Source organism: Chelonia mydas, chromosome 3 (genome assembly GCF_015237465.2).
Source record: "Chelonia mydas isolate rCheMyd1 chromosome 3, rCheMyd1.pri.v2, whole genome shotgun sequence".
In the NCBI taxonomy this organism is placed as follows: Eukaryota; Metazoa; Chordata; order Testudines; family Cheloniidae; genus Chelonia; species Chelonia mydas.
This window is the reverse complement of record NC_057851.1, coordinates 144,010,863-144,030,273: the sequence shown is the minus strand read 5'-3', so window position 1 is coordinate 144,030,273 and position 19,411 is coordinate 144,010,863. Positions and strand designations below refer to the sequence as shown.

The window sequence follows — 19,411 nt, the reverse complement described above, 5'->3', positions numbered from 1 at the left end:
AGGGGATCTAACCGGGAGGGACAAAGCCACCCCCTCAGGAAGCTGGAGTTCAGCACAGGACCTGGTTTACCTGTACGGACACCTGTCTGGCTGCATGGCAAATGGGAGCAGTCAGGACAGTTTGGGGAATTCTGCCCATCCCTGCCCCCCAAATCTGCAAATCAGCCATGTCACAGCAGAACTTTACCAAACAGGCCCTTGGGTAACTGGAAAGCGCATGGCAGCAGGACTGCATGGGCTTGGGAAATGGTGACAAGGCCAGGTTCGCCGCAGCGGCCTCTACACATACACACAGCCATTCCAATGAGGCCTCATCAGGCCTCCCCCGTATGCTGGGGTGAATCAGGAGTCAGTGGAGTCACGCTCCTGGAGGGGAATCCAGCCCTTCCTTTACTAGTCACACATTGTTTGCTCTCAGGACAAATCTTGATGTTGCAAAGGACTCACAGCCCCACTTCCTTGTTCCCTTGTTCCCTTCAGAGCACCCTGGCATGGGGGAGTCCCCAGTGGGATCAGGACTGGTGTAGCCAGCTCCTGTAGGAGGCCCAAAGAGCCCTGGTATAGGAGATAAGGGAATGAAGGGGCATGGCTGGGATGCGTTGCAGTCCAGCTATCCCCAGCTGGCAAATGGTCTCTTGGAGATCATTACCAGCTGTCACAGGTCAGAGCAGCCCCCAGGTGGCTCCAACTTACAATGGAGATGCAGGCAGAGTCAGGCAATTGTAACCTGCTCCTTGAGGCTCCTTCCTCCCTCCCTCCACCACCCGCAGATCTTAGCTGCAGCAGAGTATCTGGCCTTGGAAGGAACTTGATTATACCAGAGCCGGTTTGCTCAGGAGAGATTTAAAGCGGCAACCTCAGGGACTCCAGACCCCAGAGAGCTGGGCGGGGGGCGAGAGGTTACCCCAAAATGTTTTCATTCCATCATGTCAGATTGCAATGAAAACAGCTGGCGCTGGGATGTGGCGCTCCCAGCCCTGCAACATTTGCAGCGTGCACTGATGGGCGAGAGCCAGAAAGTGAAACAAAAAGGGGAACTGACCAGTCTGGTTTCATTGTCCCAGCTGAGAGAGAGGCAAAAAGTGAACAAACAGCATCAGGGGCACGAGGGGGGGAGAGAGGAGACGGACAGTACAATTCCTCATCTCAGCTGGCGAAGGACATGCGGAAGGGCATTCTCTTCTGAGCCCTGCCTGCACCCCACGGATGCTGGCTGGGCCAGGCCCGGAGTGAGGCCCTCAGACAGGAAGAGATGTGTGCAGCCCCCTTCCCCTGTCCCAAACCGAGAGACACACGGCAGTGGGGGAACTGGCGACTCACAGCGGATTTGGGAGCTGGCGGCATGGCGGCAGGTTGCCCGTTCACCCTCCCGTCCACGGCGTCCACCTCCGTGTGGTCAATCTAGAGGGCAACAGAGTGAAATGGAGACATGGCACTGAGATGGCGGGGCAGCTGGTCCACTGACCCTGTCAAGCCTTCCCTGGGAGCCTTATCTGACCAGGGAACCTGGGCGCACAAGCAATGGCTGGGCTGCAGGGGGCTGAGTGCCCAGCTCAGGGACAGCCCCATGAGGCTCCTGTTCCAGGAGGCTGGAGAGGGAACAGGCTTATGTGTCAATGATGAGGCATGGCAAGGGGGTGTGCCTCCCAATAAGCTTTCCTGCCCCCCACAAGACCAGTGGCGGTGGTCCTGAGATGGGGGAAGGGCCCTGTCCCAACTACACCCACCTGCATGTGAGTGGGGAGGCAGGAGAGGTATTCGACCAGGGAGCCCATAATGAAGAGGAAAGGCCCTGTGAGGAGCTTCCCTAACAGCCCAACTTGAGGTAACCCCTCATCACCTCATCCACGGTTCCCTCCAACCAGACACCCCCCACCCCCAGTGCCTCCTGGGACCTCACCTTGTAGTTGTGAGCACTGAGGTATTTGAAGTGTCCGAAGCAGACATGACACAGGCAGATCACAATGGTGATCACGAGAACCACAAAGGTGAACATGGAGGTGGGGGCCAGGAACCCTGGGCAAGGCAAAGGGTCACAGTCAGGGTGGTCGCACACCCAGCATGCAGCTCTTGCGGCTTCACCACCCCCAGGGGCCTTTGCCCTGGCCCTTTGCCCACTACCAAGGGGGGACAGCCAGCACGTGGTGCTGGGGGGACGGGAAGCCCAGCACTCTCAGCCAGGCTGAGTTCGGTGTTTATAATTCGGTGCCCGCCACGCGCCCCCTTAGCTCCCTCCCCTCGCCCCGTGCTTACCTGTGCGCATGGTGGAGAAGAAGAGAAGCCAGAAGAGGCAGAGAATGGGGGCTGCCACCACCTGGTTCACAGCCCCCGAATGGATCTTCTTGTCCAACTTGGCTGGCAGGTAAGCATAGTACAGGTTGTACCTGTCAACCAGGTGCTTGAGTAGCATGTACATCAACCCTGAGAGAGAGAGACAGACACAGTGAGCAAGAGCAGTGAGGTGGCTGCTCGGCTCCAGGGTCAGCAGCAGGGGATAGTGGGAGATCAGGGACCGGCTCAGAGGTGCCAGCATGCTCTCTCTGTAAGGCTGCTCAGGGCTGGACTTTAGGGAGACGACTCCAAACTCAAGGTGCTGGGAAGCTGGAGTGAGTTAGCCAATACTCAGGTGAAGCCTCATAATTCTCCTTACCACGCCTGCTGGGAAGGCCCTTCTCCAGTGTCCACTTCACCACTGAACAGAGGGGTCAGAGTGTTGGGGGAGTTGCACTCCACGCAGAGCCCCACTTTCCATAAAGGAAAGGATTCATTCAACGGGGCTAAAGGAGGACTTTCCAGTGTTATCTGACCTATTCCACACTCCCGGTGCCCTCTCCGCCAGGCTGACCTGCTGTGCTAGGCATCTGAGCGTCCGCAGTGACACATGTACCTGCTGTAACACCCCCCCACCCCAGGGAACCCCCGCTCTGGGATGCAAGCAGATTGCTTTGCACCTGCTGGAGAGGGGGATCCTCAGGCCAGGTGCGATACTCAGGGGCTCATTTTCATGTCATTATTTGTGCCCCTTAGTGCCAGCAGAAGCCAGTGCCACCTATGCATGGCAAAGCATCGAGTGCCACACCAAAAATTCAACCTCCTGGAACACCAGCATCAGGCAGGGCATTAACACTGACCACTTCAGCAAGTGTCGAGAGGGAAGCACTTGCTTGGCTGAGAACCTCTGGCCTGGCTCACCCTTCTAGGCATGAGCTCTGCAAACATGGCCTCTCCAAGAAGATATTTCAGGGAACAGCAGACAAGGCCCATGATAATATTGGACAGAGAAGCTTCTCAACCAGCCACACATGGAGCATTATGTAGCTAGGTCATCGCTCTCCACCCTCATGCGGAGACTATGATCCACCAAACAGAGTGGTTCAGGGACTCCAGCATCAGCTGGACTGGGCAATAGGTCCATTCGCTGTCCCCACACACATGCACTTGTCACCCTGTAGGGACTGCTGTCAGGGCAGCAGAGGGGACATACTGCCAGTCAGGAAAGCGTTCTTTTGGGGCAAAAGGGGTCTTTGGGCAAGAGGCAGAGCAGAAACAGCTGTTATGCAAAGACTACCGAGCTGGGAAATCTACAGCTGGGAAATCTACAGCTTTCTTTTCCAGCTGGGAAATCTACAGCTCACTGCCCAGCCTGGCAGATGTTCTCACTGCAGTTACAGGGGCAGCCATCCCCTGAAATGGGGGCAGCAGAGAGCCTCCTGGTAGGGAGCAGGAGGATCATCTTTCTTACCTGCTCTGTGTAATACATGACCAGGTGAGAAACAGCAGCAGGCATGTGGGTGTAGCTTCCAGCTGGTACCTCGCTTGTCCCTTCACTGGGAATGCTGGGCACCAAGAGGGTGCGAGGGCCATTGTGTGTCTATTTACAGCCTGGCTCTCTAAAGGGTCTAATTCGCACAAATGCTCAAATACCAGACCCAGGTGACAGAAACCATGCCACACAAGGACTGTGGGGGTACCATCAATAACAACTAAATATCAAGGCCCTATATCTAAGACACCCCTCAAAATGTATTCAGAGGAACATTTCTAATGACGTTTCTTTGTAAGGGTTCACAAACAAAACTGGGCTTGGAATGGAAGATAAGAAATTGTGCCTTTAAAGAATCATAGCCATGCTTTCCAAACTCCCTTCCCCAAACAGATTAAGGGGATAACATCTACTGACTTATAACACTGAAATATAAGTATGCAGGATGGCTAAATTGTCAAATGAAAAGCTTTGCTAGTTCTAGGTTAAGGATTTGTAACTGTGGACAGCAAATGACCTCAGATGAGGTAACACTTAGGCCAAGACCTTGGTGGCATAAGTGTGGTTTTGCCAATTCTTCTTTTACATAAAATTGCTGATCTGCTTAAAACAGGGGTGAGCAAATTTTTTGGCCTGAGGGCCACATCGGGGAACAGAAGTTGTATGGCAGGCCATGAATGCTCACAAAACTGGGGTTGGAGTCTGAGAGGGGGTGTGGGCTCTGGGGTGGGGCTGGGAATGAGGAGTTTGGGGTGTAGGAGGGTGCTCTGGGCTGGGACCAAGGGGTTCAGAGGGCAGGAGGGTGATCAGGGCTGGGGCAGGGGTGCAGGAAGGGGTGCAGGTTCCGCTGGGGGTGTGGGCTCTGGGGTGGGGCTGCGGATGAGAGGTTTGGGGTGCAGGAGGGTGCTCCAGGCTGGGATCAAGGTTTTGGGGAGCGGGAGGGGGATCAGGGCTGGGGTAGGGGGTTGGGGCATGGGGAGAGGCTCAGGGGTGTAGGCTCCAAGCGCCACTTACCTCAAGCAGCTCCCAGAAGCAGTGGCATGTCCCTTCTCTGGCTCCTACGTGGAGGCGTGGCCAGGCGGCTCTGCACACTGCACCAGCCGCAGGCACCGCCCCTGCAGCTCCCATTGGAGCGCTGGGGGGGAAGGGGGGGACACTGGAGTATGTAGGAGCCGGAGTGGGGCCATGCCGTGGCTTCTGGGAGTCACGTGGTGCGGCCCCCTACCCAGAATCCTGGCTGGAGTGCCGGAGTGGGGCTCATCCACGTGGCATGGCCCTTGACCCAGCGCCCTGGCTGGAGTGGGGCCGAGCCGCTGGTGCAGCTCGCGGGCTGGATCCGGCCCGTAGTTTGCCCACCCCTGGCTTAAAACGATGTTATTGCTGAAGGAACAAAGGTACGTATTGTGCTGGAAGTTTTGAGGTAAAAAGAGACAAACCTGTGACAACAAAAAAATGTCTTCATGGGAAGACCCAGGGCAGTGTGACATAAAATGACATGACCCACAAACTGCAAAATCAAACAGGAAAAATGGTGAAGCTGGGTAATTAAAGCTTGTGCAGGAGTAATGTACGGGTTATCCCAAACCCAAAGGGCTAACGTGTTAAAAGCTGACTGAATAAAGATTGAAGTGATCTGTAACTTAGAAATGTACGAAAGATCTAAGAGAACATGGGCTCACACTGGAGAAACACCACGGCAGAAACTGAAGGAGGGAACTGAAGGATCCCACCGAGGGATCAGAGAAGACGATGACTACCATGGAAGGTGGCAGGATTTCCCAGTGCCCCACAATGTGGTAACTTGGGCCCATTTACCAATTCTGTCTTATCTGTTATTAATTGCCTGGCATAAATGTATGTAGACACTATAAGTGACAATAATTGTCTGAAATTGTATAAACAAAGGTAAAAATTGATTAAGCCTAAATTGGGTGGACTCGTGACTCAGTTTCCCAACTTTTTATCCGTACCAAGGTAATGCCTCCAATCGCACCCTGCAGATGGGGCTCCCCCACTGGAGGCAATGAAAGACACCAACCTCCCTCCTGCCTTTGGCTGCAAGCCTTTCCAAGGGCAGCAAGGCAGAGGGGGGCCGGGCCACCTACCAAAGGGGACGATGATGGGGCAGGTGATGCTGTAGGTCATGACCACGGTGAAGACGCACATCATCCAGGCATAGGCGGCTCCGAACTGGAACTCATACGCTTGGTGCTGCGGGAGGAAGCAGAGAGCACATCAGCATGGTACGCAGAGCTACCCAGCGCCCCGGGTAGCGGGAAGCACGTGGGCATGCACAGGAACGCACGCACTGTTCTGTCCGTGTGCAACGGTCTGTTCAGGCTCTCTGCGGATGGGTCTGTCTGTGAGCGCACACACGGCACACCGCATGGATTTGCCTTAAGAGGAGCTGTGGGAATTCCCCACTCTCCCCAGGCTCTCTGGCTGCAGCTCTGATCTTCCTGACGCGATGCCTGTTAGCAGGCTGTTTCCTTAAACACTAGTCAATGTACACTTATGTGTGAGCATGCGTCTGGATGTGCACGGGTATGGCAGCTTGCACAGGTACAGACGCATGGGTGCACGCTTGCACAAGTCCACAACTACAGGAACACGCCCAGTTTGTTCACCAGCGGCCTGACGTGCATCGGGTGCTCGGGACAGGTCTCCAAGGGTGGCCGCGAACGTGCCCAGTATCTGCTAGGGGAGATGGGGTCGGCTCCACCACGTACCCGCTTGACGTTCCTCCGCTCAGCGGCTGAGCGGGCCAGGCAGAGGCGGATCATGTACATGAGCAGGCCAGGGATGCGCAGCAGGTCCATGGCGTTCCCGATGAAGGCAGAAGCGATGACGTAGTTCACAAAGAAGGCCCCGTTATCAGGCAGGAAGACGCACCTGGGGGAGGGGAGGAGAGCGAGACAGGCAAGTAATGCTCCTTAACCTGACCACAGACATGGAGGGGCATATGGGCTGCAGGTCCGGCTGGGCAGAGAGGAAGCTGACCAGGGCTGGCACTGCCATGCAACGGTCACTGTTCCGCCTCTTTCTCCTGACATTCTGCTTTCTAGGAAGCTGGTGTGTTTTACCACAAACAGGCCAGTCTCCCCACATTTCCCCCCAGGAATAAATCTGGCTAGGAAGAACCAGCTCAACAGCTCTAGAAGCAGCTTTGGCTTTGGAAGACCTCACAGAGACTTAGGCCCCCTCTTCCAGCAGGAGGCACCGGATGGGACGGGGCAGGAGTACTGGCTGTGTGGGGAACTCTCCAGCTACGCCTGTCCCAGGCGCTCCCAGCAGGAGGTGTGGTAAGGAATGGGGCAGGAGCTCAGGCTGTGAGGCGAGTTCCCCCCAAACGCCAGTCCCAGCAGGAGTCACAATTACAAAGAGAGGCTTTCCCCGCCCCCTGGTTTCAGATATCACTTACTCAAATCGCACTGCGGCCTCAGCCAGGAATTTTTTGTCAAACAGCCAGCGGAAAAACACATCCAGACTAGGGAGAACAATTAAAAACAAAGAGTCTTGTGTGAGTATATAAACGTTTGGAGATCAAGGAGCACAAGCTGTACGCACACGTGGTCACGACCCATCTCAGGAGCTGGAACAACAGCTACTGCGAATACACAGTAACCTTGGAACACGGATGCTCTCAGACACGTGTATATGTGAGAGCGTGCTGCTGTCCTCCCCTTTCTAGTCTTTAGGACAGCATGTAAGGAGGAGGAAATCTTTAGTATATGGTGAGATTACTGGGAAAGGGGGCTCAGACCGTGTTGGGCTGTCTGTCTCTGCCGTCCATCCCATACTTCCTCACTCACTTCTGCAGGGGAGTTAGCAGCAACATCTGCTGCAATTCTCTGCTGACCCGGTGGGGAGTTATGCTGGGGCCTTAAATGGCTGCTTTAAAGGAAAACGGCACTACAATAGGAAGTGGTTTCTTGAACCAATATAAAAACTTGAACGACTTGAACCAATATAAAAAAAAATGACTCGAACATTTGACATTATATTATATACATGAAAATTAAAGATGAAATAAGGACGCAGTGATATTGTCAGTCTGAGGATTCATATCAAGACTGGAAGATCAGAACGGCAGACAATTTCTACAGCTCTTTTGAGTGCAAATATTTACACCCCCACCCCCAGAAAAGAAAACATACAGAGCTTGCCCTAACAATAGCTGTGGGAATGGTTTGCTGTCTCTGGCTGCAGCTCTGATCTTCCTGCCTCCTGACATGTCAGTGGCTTGTGTATCCATTGACCTTGAAATCTAATTAATTAAAATACCTTTGATTTCAAGGTAGTCTCAGGCTCCCCGCCCCTCTCCCTGCATCATATTTTTCCTGTTTTTTAAAACATTTCTCTCTCTGCTGGATGAAAGAGCCACACAAACAAACAGGTGAACCCCGCCTATGCAAGGCAAACAGTGAAACTGACTAGCTCCAAAGGCCCAGATCCTAAGATCAGTGGAAGTTAGGTGCCTTAATCCCTTTGAGGATCTGAACCAACCTGCCCTCAAACACAGAATAAACAAGCCGAAAGAAATCCTTGTTCTCTCTTTTAATTCTATTAGGTTTAGGCCCAAATTCTGCAGCCTATGGACTTGCACGCGCTCATTTGCGGAGCGCAGTTTGACCCTGAAGCATTGCTTGTGCAAATAGCCAGTAAAAGATTCTCAGTCAGAAGTGTGATTATTTTTAAACCAAGGGGATCCTTTTAAAGTGGGAGCCCCGTGGGGTCACACAGCTACTCAGCCCATATCAGTGGAGATTCAGATACAGCATCAGCTATTTTCAAGATACTCCTGGAGAATTTCCCTTACTCTTGTAGCACTTTGCACTCTCCTCCATTCCCTCTTCACATCAGTGCAGCCTGGGCTCTGAGGCCTCCAGAGCAGAGGACCTGTCCTAGCAGCAGACAGCCGGTGGGAAACCATTTGGGGTGGCTTTGTGAGTGTTGCCATGGAACATTGGCCTGAGGATTTGGGAAGTGGGTCCAGGAGGAAGGCTGAACGGGTGACACTTCATTGCAACATGTGGGGAGGATGGCTGCATCCTGCCCCCACCTGGCTACAATGGGGAATTGGCTGGTTTCGTACAAATGGGCTTATTTAATAGGTTTGTTGGAAGGGGCCAACTGAGCAGGATCTAAGCCCTGTGCAATTGGAGAGAAATTAACCAGCTTGCACAGAACTAAAAGGGCCAACCCTGTAGCTCTCGGGCAACTGCCACCATCCCAAGCTCAAGGGGAACAATTCCCTATTTGCAGTTATAGAGGCGCCAGATGGGCGTGAGGGCCGTCTCTCCTCCATGATACAGGACAAGGCACTGGGCTAAGGGCATCCGCAGCCCAGTGAATCATGTGGCGCTGAGTCTCCAGACCTGCCTTCGCTTCCCACCTGCTCAGGCCCAGCGAAGGCAGCAGCAAGACCATGAAGATGAGGAAGGTGTAGCACTTGTGCATGGTAGTCCTGTTCTCTCCAGACCTGTGGGCACAGAGGAGGCCATTAGCAAGTGGACGGGGAGCCCCACAGTGGGCGACCACACCCATCTATCGATCCATCGTAATGACTTACAATGCACCCTCTAGGCCCCTTTGGTACTGATCTGTCCATTGTACTTGTCTATTATTATTGTTAATTATTTGTATTCTGGTAGCATCTAGGAGCCCATCATGGACCAGCCCCCGGCTGCGCTAGGCACTGTATAAAAAGACTGTCCCAGGACGTGTGAAGGGCAAATGAGTACAACAGATAGATAAATGGGGGATTGCTGGAATATTTGAGGGCTCACAATCTGCAATGTCTTTATCCTCGGCAGTGCTGTTATCCCCATGCTACAGATGAGGACAGACTTGCCCAAGGTCACACAGGAAATCTGTAACAGAGCAGGGAATTGATCATGGTCCCCTAAACCCCAGACAGGCACTCTAACCACTGAATCATCCTTCCCCTCACCTAGTATACTCCTTTCAGCCCCAGCACTCCCAACCGTCCAGGGGCTCCTCCTGAATCAGCCACAGGAGTGAATGCAGACAGCATCATGCCTGGTGCTTTACAGTCACTGAGGCCTAGTCTACACCAGAAAAGATTTGCTAGTATAGCTGGAATGGTAAAGCTCTCCCCTATGGCAGACACATCTTATGCTGGCTAAAAAGTCCTTTTGTTTGTATAGCTTATAACCGTTCACCTTATTTCGCACTTTTGTTGGTACAGAATCATCACCCCCAGCCAACACTGGATTACTGGCACACACTTCTAGTGTAGACCCAGGCCTAACTCACCATCACAGATCTCCAGCAGGGGGCTGGGCTCATTCTCCGATTTGGAGAGATGTGGAAAGTGAGGCCCAGGGAAGGGATAGGACTTGCCCAAGGTCACTCCCAGCTGAGATTAGAACTCTGGATTTCCAGGGTGCCAGCTCTACGCTCAGACCACTAGACATACTGATTGCAGGCCTGCCGCAATCTCAGCTCAAACAGGCTGAGCCATGTGACCTAACAACATGCGATCAGGGCACCAGGGTCCGACACAGCAAATATCTTGGCTCACAAATACATAATAATCATACGCATACAAACGTAATGCCTGCCAGCCATCTGGAGCCCACGGAGCTTAACAGACTGTGCATATTGCAATCAGTTCATCCAGTCACTGAAGTGCAGCCACCTCTGAGATGGGGTCCAGCACCTGATTAACAGCTGCAAAGCACACTGCCCCCACAGTTTTACGCCAGGAAATGAAATTACAGGAGGATCTTAGGTGGGAGGAATAGGACAAGCAGGCCTTGCTCTTGTGCAAGGTGCTGAGCGCACACAGCTGGCAGTGGTGCTCAGGCTGAGAGCAGGAGCTGGCTGTCCTTACCTGGTCCAGTGAGCTTCGAAGAAGGCGGAGTAATACACAATGGTTGGCAGCAGAGCAGAGAAGCACCACAGCAGCAGGGTGGGGAAGAACTGGGTGATGATGGGGTTCTGGGAAGGCAAAGAACACACTGTTCACTGCAGTCAATGCAAATCCAGAGGCTGGGCACGTGGGGAGGGCAGCAAGCTAACTTGCTGCATTGCCAGTGGCAGAGGACAAGAGCTGCCAGCAGAGCTGAGCGTGACACCGCCCCTTTGGGGGCTGTATCCATAGGGGCACTTTCCTCAACTTGGGAATCCTGGATGGGAACCCGCAGCACCTCTGCCTTATCCCCTGGTGAGAAGCAAGAGTCTGGGAGTTGCATAGGGTGGGGAATGAGGCACCAGGCCTGGCCCTGCCCTGGGACTCATTGGTCTCCATGTAGGGATCAGCAAGGGTGCAGCTACTCCAACTGTCGGGCTGGGGTTTTTCCCAAGTGTAGAGGCAGCCTAATGCAGTCAGTGTATCCCCTATAGCTCTCCTTTGCTCTCATAACACTTTGGTCCCTCAGCACATCAGTGGAGTGTTTTCTTGGTCTCCGTTATGGAAGGGAGAGCCAGGATTTCCTCCCACTTGCCATGCATACAAAACTGAGTGCTGACTGCTGGCCAAAGAGCCCAGCAGTCCCTTGGGAGAGTGCAGATTGCCTGTTTGCCCAGGTTCTGACAAGAGAGGGATCCTCAAGGCCTCTCATAGGGTCACAGGCAGAATCCTTGGCCGCTCACGTCTCCTCTGCAAATGCAGCCACCTTGGATGCTCTGGCTCCAACAACACGTGCTCTCTGTTCTACTCCAACAGGCTCTGTGGTGCCGCAGCTCAGGACAGGGGGACAGGGAGTCTGGCTGCTTTCTGCCCTCACAGAACAGAGCAGTGCCCACACAGCAGTGATGTAGACAAGGCCCTCCCCTCCCCACACAGGAGCACTTGAGACCCGTAGGGACCTTGCTCGGCCTGATGGGGTCAGGCCTAGTCTGTCTGGATATGTGAGGTGGAGGGACCAGTGCACATTCGTGACCCACCCCCACCTCCCCAGGGCTGTTCCATGGGACGGGAGGAAGGGGAGGGCTCCTCATTCCTGCGCCTGTCCCCCTGGCAGGCCTTACATTCAGATACTCCACGGGCTTGGTGACGTTGAACTTATCCATGGTGGTGATGATGATGGCGGGAGTGGTGAGGAAGAAGAGGAGGAGGAAGAGGACGACGTTGATAACAAGGCAGCGGATCCACCAGATGAAACCCCGGATGGAGAGGTGTTCCCTGGGGGGAGACAGGGTGCAGAAGCCAGTCAGGAGAGGATCACAGGGGGAGGCAGAGAGGCGCCAGAGACATTGGTCTGTGCTGGGCAGAGCCTAGGATGTTACTCTTCAAGTGCCTGAACCCCCTTTAGAGGCACCCAGATCCCACTGCTCCCCATACAGAGTCAGACCCACGGCCCAGCCAGGCTGTGACCCTGCACCCAGATGTTTCAGTGGAAGCTAACCCCTCCAGCCAGCTGTGTGGGCCTGTCGATGGGGATACTCCCTCTTCTGAGCCCCTGAGCTGCCAAGGGCAATCCTGGGCTAGGCCCATGGCCCTGATGGTTCCTTCCCTTTACCAGGCTGTCCATGCCCCCATATCCCTGCTGCTGCCCAGACCTGCCCTGCAGGAGACGCGGCCTGCTCACCAGTAAATGTTCTGTGGGTCGGGGGCGTAGGTGACGGTCCAGTTGGAGATATGGAGGGACTCGCTGCAGGAGGAGGCCCGAGGCTCCCCGCGGCACGTGCAGCCCTGGCACTTGCACACGTTGAAGTCTTTGAGGATGCTGGAGGCAAGAGGAAGAGGGGGAGAGCATGAGGCATCCCCAGAAGGGGAGATCAGGGAGGCTGAGCCCCCAGCTATGGGGAGGGGCACCTGGGCATTGTTTTCTAGCCGCTCACACGCCTGCCTGGAAATGACAGTGACTCTCCCTCCCGTCCCCTCCCTAGTCCCATGGCAGGCCCCTTGCACTCACATGGCCGTAATGGTCTCATTGTGGAAAGTGACGAAGGCCATCCCCAGAGGCTTCTCGTTCACCTTCTCCTTCTCCCGCTTGTAGTCATCCTTGAGCTTCTCCTCCAGCTTGGTGTAATACTCGATGGCCTCCACCTGGACACACGGACACGGGTCAAAGCCGAGAGCCACGCAACCCCACCATGCTGCTGCCCCCTCAGGCCCCAGGCCGGGCACGCCCCCAGAGGGCACAGTGACACTGCTCCTCCCCGTGCGTTACAGCCAGCGGTGGGGGGCACAGCAGGGCTAATCCGGACCAGCCGCTTGGTGTTAGGATTGAAAGAATCAGAGTTAACGAGGCAAATGGGTGGGAGCTGGGGCAGGGGGCTGTTTAGCGGGGGGCAGCAGGGACAGTAACAACAACGGAGAAAAACAAGCTCTCTCTCCTTGGAGGGCCCCGGAGACGCTAAGGGCAGACAAAGGGACAGCAACACGCTGGTGTGCCAGGATTTGGGCTGAGCCCTCCTCTACGTGGGGGCTGGCAGGAGCTGGGAGCGGCATGGGGGCGGTCTCCCAGCACCCCCCACGCCACCCATGCTACTGCCTAGTGCCCTTCCGCCCCCTGCCCCCGCACCTCCTCACAGCCCTTGATGACACAGCAGCACAGGTGGCCGCAGGGCTTGGGGTTGATCATCGACGAGGCGTTCTCCTTGGTCTTCAGGTTGGTGAAATAGATTTTCCCACGTTCTGCTTTCTTCCTGCAAGAGGAGGCGGCGGGAGGGGAAGAAGAGGCTCAGACAGGCCCTTCCCCTGGCTGCGACCACCACAGGGGCAGCAAGCAGGGAGAGCGGGTGAGAATGCAGGGAGGGTGGTGGTAGAGAGCACGGGGGCTTGATCTGCGTATGTGAATCTCATATGTGTGTTTTTTTTTTTTTTTTTTTTTTAAGAAGGTTCCCACTCAGCTGAAGCAGAAGCTAGTGGGATTTCATTACCCCAGGGTGAGTAACCAGGGCCCCTATGAGTGTGTAACTAACTCTCCCCCCATGCCGGGTGGAAGCACAGCTCAAAGGTGGCGCCACAGACACTTAAGGCTCCGTGCCGGGGCGTGGGACAATCCCAGGCTCACTGCGTGACTGCAGCAAGTCACTGTCCCTATGCCTCAGTTCTGATCCTTCCCGGCCTCACAGGGGGGCTGAGAGTCAAATCCGTTATGATCTGCGGAGTTCAGACACTGTGGTTGTGGTGGGGGCCATACAAGCAGATTGATAACCCCAGAGCAGCCCAGATAATTCAACTCTGCCCTACCCCACTCTGCCATGCACCCAACACCAATGCTTAATGTCTCCTCAAAGTCCGAGGCTCCCCACACACAGCTCTGCCCATACCCGCCTTGCCATGACCTGCACCCCCTGCTACCCCAGCCCTGGGCTCCCCTCACACAGCTCTGCCAGTGCCCCTCTAAACCTAACCTGCAGCCCCCCGTTATCCCAGCCCTGGGCCCCTCAAGCAGACCCTATCTCCTGAGCTAAATAGTCCCCAATTCCTTTGCTGTTTAGTGGTGCAGACAAGGCCTACATAAGGACTAGCCCGAGACCATCCCATGCTCATTTTTTTGGTGACCTGTTCTCTGTAACCCTCCTGTTGCTGAGTCTCACCCTCTCACCCCAGCTGCATCCCTTGTGCTCTGTGCAACACTCCTGGCCTAGGCTTGTTGGGGGCCCTCCATCCATACCTGCCCCAGACTTTACCTCTCTGTATCAAGGAACATCAGCCTGGCCACGTTGTAGCAGGGGCGCGCCTCCAGCACAGTGCAGTTGGAATATGCCTCCCTGTGGATAGGAAACAACCCCCGGCTCATTAGCGATGAGGTGGAAAGCAGCAACTCAAACAAATCCTCCAGCAGCCAGTGGGATTGCTGTGGGTGGGTGGGAACCCAGACTCCATCTTCAGGCCTAGCCCCAATCATCAGGGAATTCTGCTAAAGCTGTGCTGGGTGCAGGGGGAGGATATCGCCCATGCACTCTGCTCTTATGGGGGAACATGGTGGGGAGGAGAGTGCCTGCTTGGAAAGCAGTGTTCTTGGGCTCCTCTTCAGTCCTTTCCCCCTAGAAGAACCAGGGTCTCATTGTGGGGCTTCTAAAAACAGGTGGTGGGGGGGAGAGTCCTCTACTGTTGGAGAGGGTCTGGGTGTACCTTGGCCACCGCCCCCCACTCCATCTCCCCTGACATCCCTTGGTTTGGTCGTGCCCAGGGAGATTTCTACAGCGACAGGGCTGGTGCTGAAGGGTTCAGCATTCCCTCTCCCCTGAGGGCTGGGACTAGGGCTGCTTTCTGTATTGATTTTTTGACAAAAAACCCCAAACATCTGAAAACCAAAACCACTCAATTCAGAAATGCCACCATAGTGCCTCATGGGAGTTGTAGTTTTGGTGCCTTATGTCTACATCCTCCTCTACAAACCAAAAAGAAAAGGAGTACTTGTGGCACCTTAGAGACTAACCAATTTATTTGAGCATAAGCTTTCGTGAGCTACAGCTCACTTCATCGGATGCATACTCTGTATGTAGCTCATGAAAGCTTATGCTCAAATAAATTGGTTAGTCTCTAAGGTGCCACAAGTACTCCTTTTCTTTTTGCGAAAACAGACGAACACGGCTGTTACTCTGAAACTCTACAAACCAGGCTCCCCTGCCGGACTACATCACTCATGATGCACTGTGGCACTTGGTGCATCATGGGAGATGTAGTCCAGCCCACAGAATAGACCGTAGGCATGAGGCACTTGAACTACAACTCCGATGAAACAGTGCGGTGACAATACTTGTTTTAAAATTTATTAAATTTTCATAGTTTTCAATTTTTTGCCAAAAAGTTGAAATTTTCTGCAGAGGAAAAAAGGTAGCTGAAGCTGGGACCCAGCATGCATGCACAGACTCACTCAAAATGCTTCTTGATCTTCTCCGACTCAGCGTATTTTGAGATCCCATTAATGAAGAGAGTTCGCTTCACCTGGAAGAGACAAAGGGGCAGGGGGAGGTGAGGGCAGTATGGGAACCCAAACTAGGGCAGCACAGGACACCAGGCTGTGGCCAAGGGGTGACGCCAGGTTAAGGTTAATGTCAGGGGAGTGGCTCACATTTTCCCGGCGGTGCCCAGAGCTACACATTTAGCAGGTTGTCTCCCATCCCCCACCGGCTGGCATGGGGGCAACCCGCCACGCAGCCAACATTTGCTCCAGCCCCAGTTCTGTCCTGGCGAGACGGTGATACAACAGATGCCTGAGCAGAGATGGGGCGGGGGCATTAACCATAGGTGGCGAGGTGGCTTTCAGTGGGGGAACCTAGAACGTACCTAGCAGAGGCGGTGCCTAGTGGGAAGGGACAGGAGATTGCACGCTCACTGCTGGAGCTCAACTCACCCAGTGGGGGCCCTGGAGACCCTGGGACTGTTACAGTTGCATCAGGGGTGAGGTGCGGGCAAGAACCCTGCACGGGGAGTCACCCCCAGCATGAACGGGAGGCATGGCTGGGGCAGCAGGGAGAGGGAGGCTGGAAGAGCAGAGAAAGGGAGGCTGGAGGAGCCAGCCTTACCAGGTCATCCTCTTTGTAGCGCATCTTGGAGGTGTGCCGACGCATGCTGTACACCGTCAGCAACAGGTACAGGAAGGCAAAGGACGTGTGCAACCACAGCAGGTTATTTCTGTCACCAGAGAGATACCACTCAGCTGAGGCCACCCGGTCAGTGCCGTGAACCCACCCCCACCTGGTGCCTGGCCAGTCAGCCAATGTGGGCTACCCCACTCCTTCCAGGGCCAGGCTACCAGCCAAGGGCACTGCACCTGGGGACAGTCCAACTGGCTGGCATGGTGCATGCATGCTGAAAGCCTGCTACCCAGCACAGGGCTCAGTGGTGGCATCCCAGAGGCTGCTCCCAGGTTTTTGTTCTGGAGACCGCGGCTGGGACCTGGCTCTGCAGAGCGAATGAGCTGGGACAGCAGCAGCAGGGGACAGAGGAGGCAGCAAAGCCGCCTCCCAGGCCTTCCTAGGGCAGCACCCCCTGTGGCTCCACCTGATACTTTCCAAGGGCCCCGCTCCGCCCCCTCCTCAACGTACCCAGAATTCAGGTTAGCGATCGTTGTTCTCCCAAAGCTGTAGGGGTTGTTCTCTGGGGAGAGAGCGACAGACAGACACCTTTAATTCAATCCAGAGGGTTGTGGTTTGGGCTGGGACGTCATGGAGCAGGACAGGGTTGCTCTGGGAGTCATCCCTGCAATGCCTCTGAAAATAGAATCACCCTGCAATCCCCGTGAAACACTGAAGGGTCAAAGGTTAAGTTTCTGAGCTCCAGTTTTCCTGGCTGAGTTGCAAGGGGGTGAGGGCTCAGCAGAACTCCCCTCCCCACTGAGAGTGAAGCCCCCCCCAGCAACAGCTTCCCTGCCAGCGGGCGCTCCCAGCTGCCACTGCAGCGCCAGGGCAGGAAGGGATGCTCCCTCACCTCAAGAGCCCATGTCCTGACTGGCCCCCCCTCTGCAAGGACTCTTGCTAGGCTGCTGTGAGCAGGGCTGGCTAATTCCCTTCAAAAGGTGGGAACGCAACAGGGCCAGCAATAGCCCCCCCGCCACTCACCTAGCAGGTCCCCTGAGAAGTTCACAGGCAGCACGATGCCAACGGAGAGCACGCCCACGGCCACCAGCAGCCCTATGATGTGCCGCTGGAAGGAGAGATAATGGACTGCATCGGCCCCGCACTTATCCCGGATCTCATCGTCCCTGGCAAGGACACAAAGGCGGTGAGGCATCACCTAATAAGGGTACGGGGCCAAATCCCAAGAGCCCTTCGGTGCCCAGCGCTCAGCACCTTAAGCACCCAGAGCACTAGCCCCTAACACCAGGGCTAAAGGAGTTCGAATGACGCCATCGCTTAGAGGAGCTGCAGAGCCCTCAGTCCTAGCCCAGGGAGTGGCCAGTTAGGGACCTCAGCACCTTGCAGTCTGGCCTTGCGCTAGCCCAAATACGAATCCACTAGCCAACATCCATCTGCTGCAACTGCACCCCAGTGCTCCCAGCCCCTGCAGGATGGGGATGCTCGCTCGTGGCAGCCTGTCAGGCAACTGTGCCCATGCAATCCACCGTCACTGTAACCCCTGTGGGTTCCCCATCTGCCAGAGGGGGTAATGGCGCCGACCGCACAGACTTCAAGAGCTAAGGATGGAAAACACTAGAGAAGAGCTTTGGGGCACCCTCTTCTTGAGGCCCTGGTAGGTTCTCCTGACCTTCACTGGCACCGGACCCCGCTTTGAGAGCAACGGGCACAGCAGGGACCAGAACGAAGCAAGAAAGGGGGTATCGCCTCCGAGCAGGAGCTCGGTGGGTGGAGGGAAAGGGTTTGTAATTGGGCACTGGGAGATCTGGGCTGAATCCCCTGCTGTGCCACAGGCTCACTGGGCAAATCACTCAGGCCCATCGAGGCAGCCGTTGGCCGGCGTAACCCTCAGCGCAGGTCCCAGATGGGCGCTAGCTCGGCTCCAGCGAGCATGTTACGAACCAGCAGTGTGGCTGCAGCGGGCTAGCGGCACACGTACGTTCTCAGGGGCCCGGTGGGCTTGCACTGGGGTGGCGGGCCCAAGCCGCTGCCAGTGCTGTTGCAGGCACGCTGCTGTTTTTAGGCACTAGCTCAAGCAGAGCTCGTGCATCCGTCTAGCTGCAGTGGGAACCATGCCTGCATAGACCTTCCCTTAGTCTCTTTGTGTCCCAGTTCCTCAGCTGTAAAACAGAACAGTCCGTCCTTTGTCTGCCCTTTCTAGCTGGCCCATAAGCTCTGTGGGGCAGGGGCCGTCTCCTACTGCACGCTCGTACAGCACCTACCGCAAGGGGGGGTTTGAGCCTGCCTGGGGCTTCCAGGTGCTACAACGAGCAACAACCAACCAACCTAGAGCCACACAGCGCCAGGTCCCCCACTGGTCTCTGGGCCCTGGAAGTGACTAAGCTCTAGAACCAACACTTGGATTCAAGGGCCACTTACTTTATCCTGAAGATGGCAGTCAGCCAGGAGCAGAAGCCCTGTGCAAAGAGACAATGGGAGCCCCAGGTTAATGAGGGCTCTCTCAGCCATACTCCCCCTTGGTAGGCCCCAAGTAGACTAGCCCCACTGCTCTCTTCTCCCCAGGCAATATAAGGCTCCTCTTCCCTGTTTTCCCCAGGACCAGTGGTTCCCCCTGCCACAAAAGTGAAGCTGAAAGGGCACACAGACCACAAATGCCCAGGCATGTAGGATCCCAGATATGCCCTTCTGTGATAGGTCACAGGTTCTCCTGACACACTAGTCACTCGCCTGCATATGACATGGGCCAGGCTCAACACCACGACCAACTGGCTGGTCACCCTCCCAGTTGAGTCATGAGGTCAAAGCAGCCATTTTGCTACATTACAGTGAGCGATGGGGACAGTGCAGACCCCAAGGGCCGCCAGTTAGCACAGGAGCTCGGTCAGGAGTCAGCTGTCCCAGTGCAGGGTCACATCCCCAGGGGACACCTCAGCAATCAAACAGGAGAGGAGGAACACAAGATAGACTGGAGAAGGAGCAGGAACTAGACCAGGGCTCCTCATGGCATGGCGCACACCTAGACAGAAAGCATGTCTCCTGGGAGCCACCCTCCTATTTGTCGGCCTACCCAGACCCATCCCATTTCACCAGAGCTGCTTCCGACGGGAAAAGGGGGCAGTAGGGAAACATTGCTCCTCTGATGCGAAACTACGGAAGGGGTTTTTCCACTGGATTAGATTTTGC

General features: G+C 55.3%; 1 protein-coding gene across 2 annotated transcripts in view; it reads right to left on the bottom strand.

Moving 5' to 3' along the window:
• Positions 1-19,411, bottom strand: part of TMEM63B (transmembrane protein 63B) — an 89,410-nt gene that overhangs the window by 3,225 nt on the left and 66,774 nt on the right. For both annotated transcript variants that reach the window (XM_037895493.2, XM_037895494.2), the window contains 18 exons: positions 18,647-18,684; positions 17,252-17,394; positions 16,739-16,790; positions 16,217-16,325; positions 15,565-15,635; positions 14,375-14,455; positions 13,261-13,384; positions 12,649-12,782; positions 12,322-12,459; positions 11,762-11,915; positions 10,623-10,729; positions 9,159-9,245; positions 7,185-7,250; positions 6,493-6,655; positions 5,869-5,974; positions 2,254-2,421; positions 1,901-2,016; positions 1,321-1,401 (listed from right to left, as the gene is read on the bottom strand). In XM_037895493.2, coding sequence (XP_037751421.1) covers positions 1,321-1,401; positions 1,901-2,016; positions 2,254-2,421; positions 5,869-5,974; positions 6,493-6,655; positions 7,185-7,250; positions 9,159-9,245; positions 10,623-10,729; positions 11,762-11,915; positions 12,322-12,459; positions 12,649-12,782; positions 13,261-13,384; positions 14,375-14,455; positions 15,565-15,635; positions 16,217-16,325; positions 16,739-16,790; positions 17,252-17,394; positions 18,647-18,684 — 1,938 coding nt within the window. The remainder of the gene's footprint in view (positions 1-1,320; positions 1,402-1,900; positions 2,017-2,253; positions 2,422-5,868; positions 5,975-6,492; positions 6,656-7,184; positions 7,251-9,158; positions 9,246-10,622; positions 10,730-11,761; positions 11,916-12,321; positions 12,460-12,648; positions 12,783-13,260; positions 13,385-14,374; positions 14,456-15,564; positions 15,636-16,216; positions 16,326-16,738; positions 16,791-17,251; positions 17,395-18,646; positions 18,685-19,411) is intronic.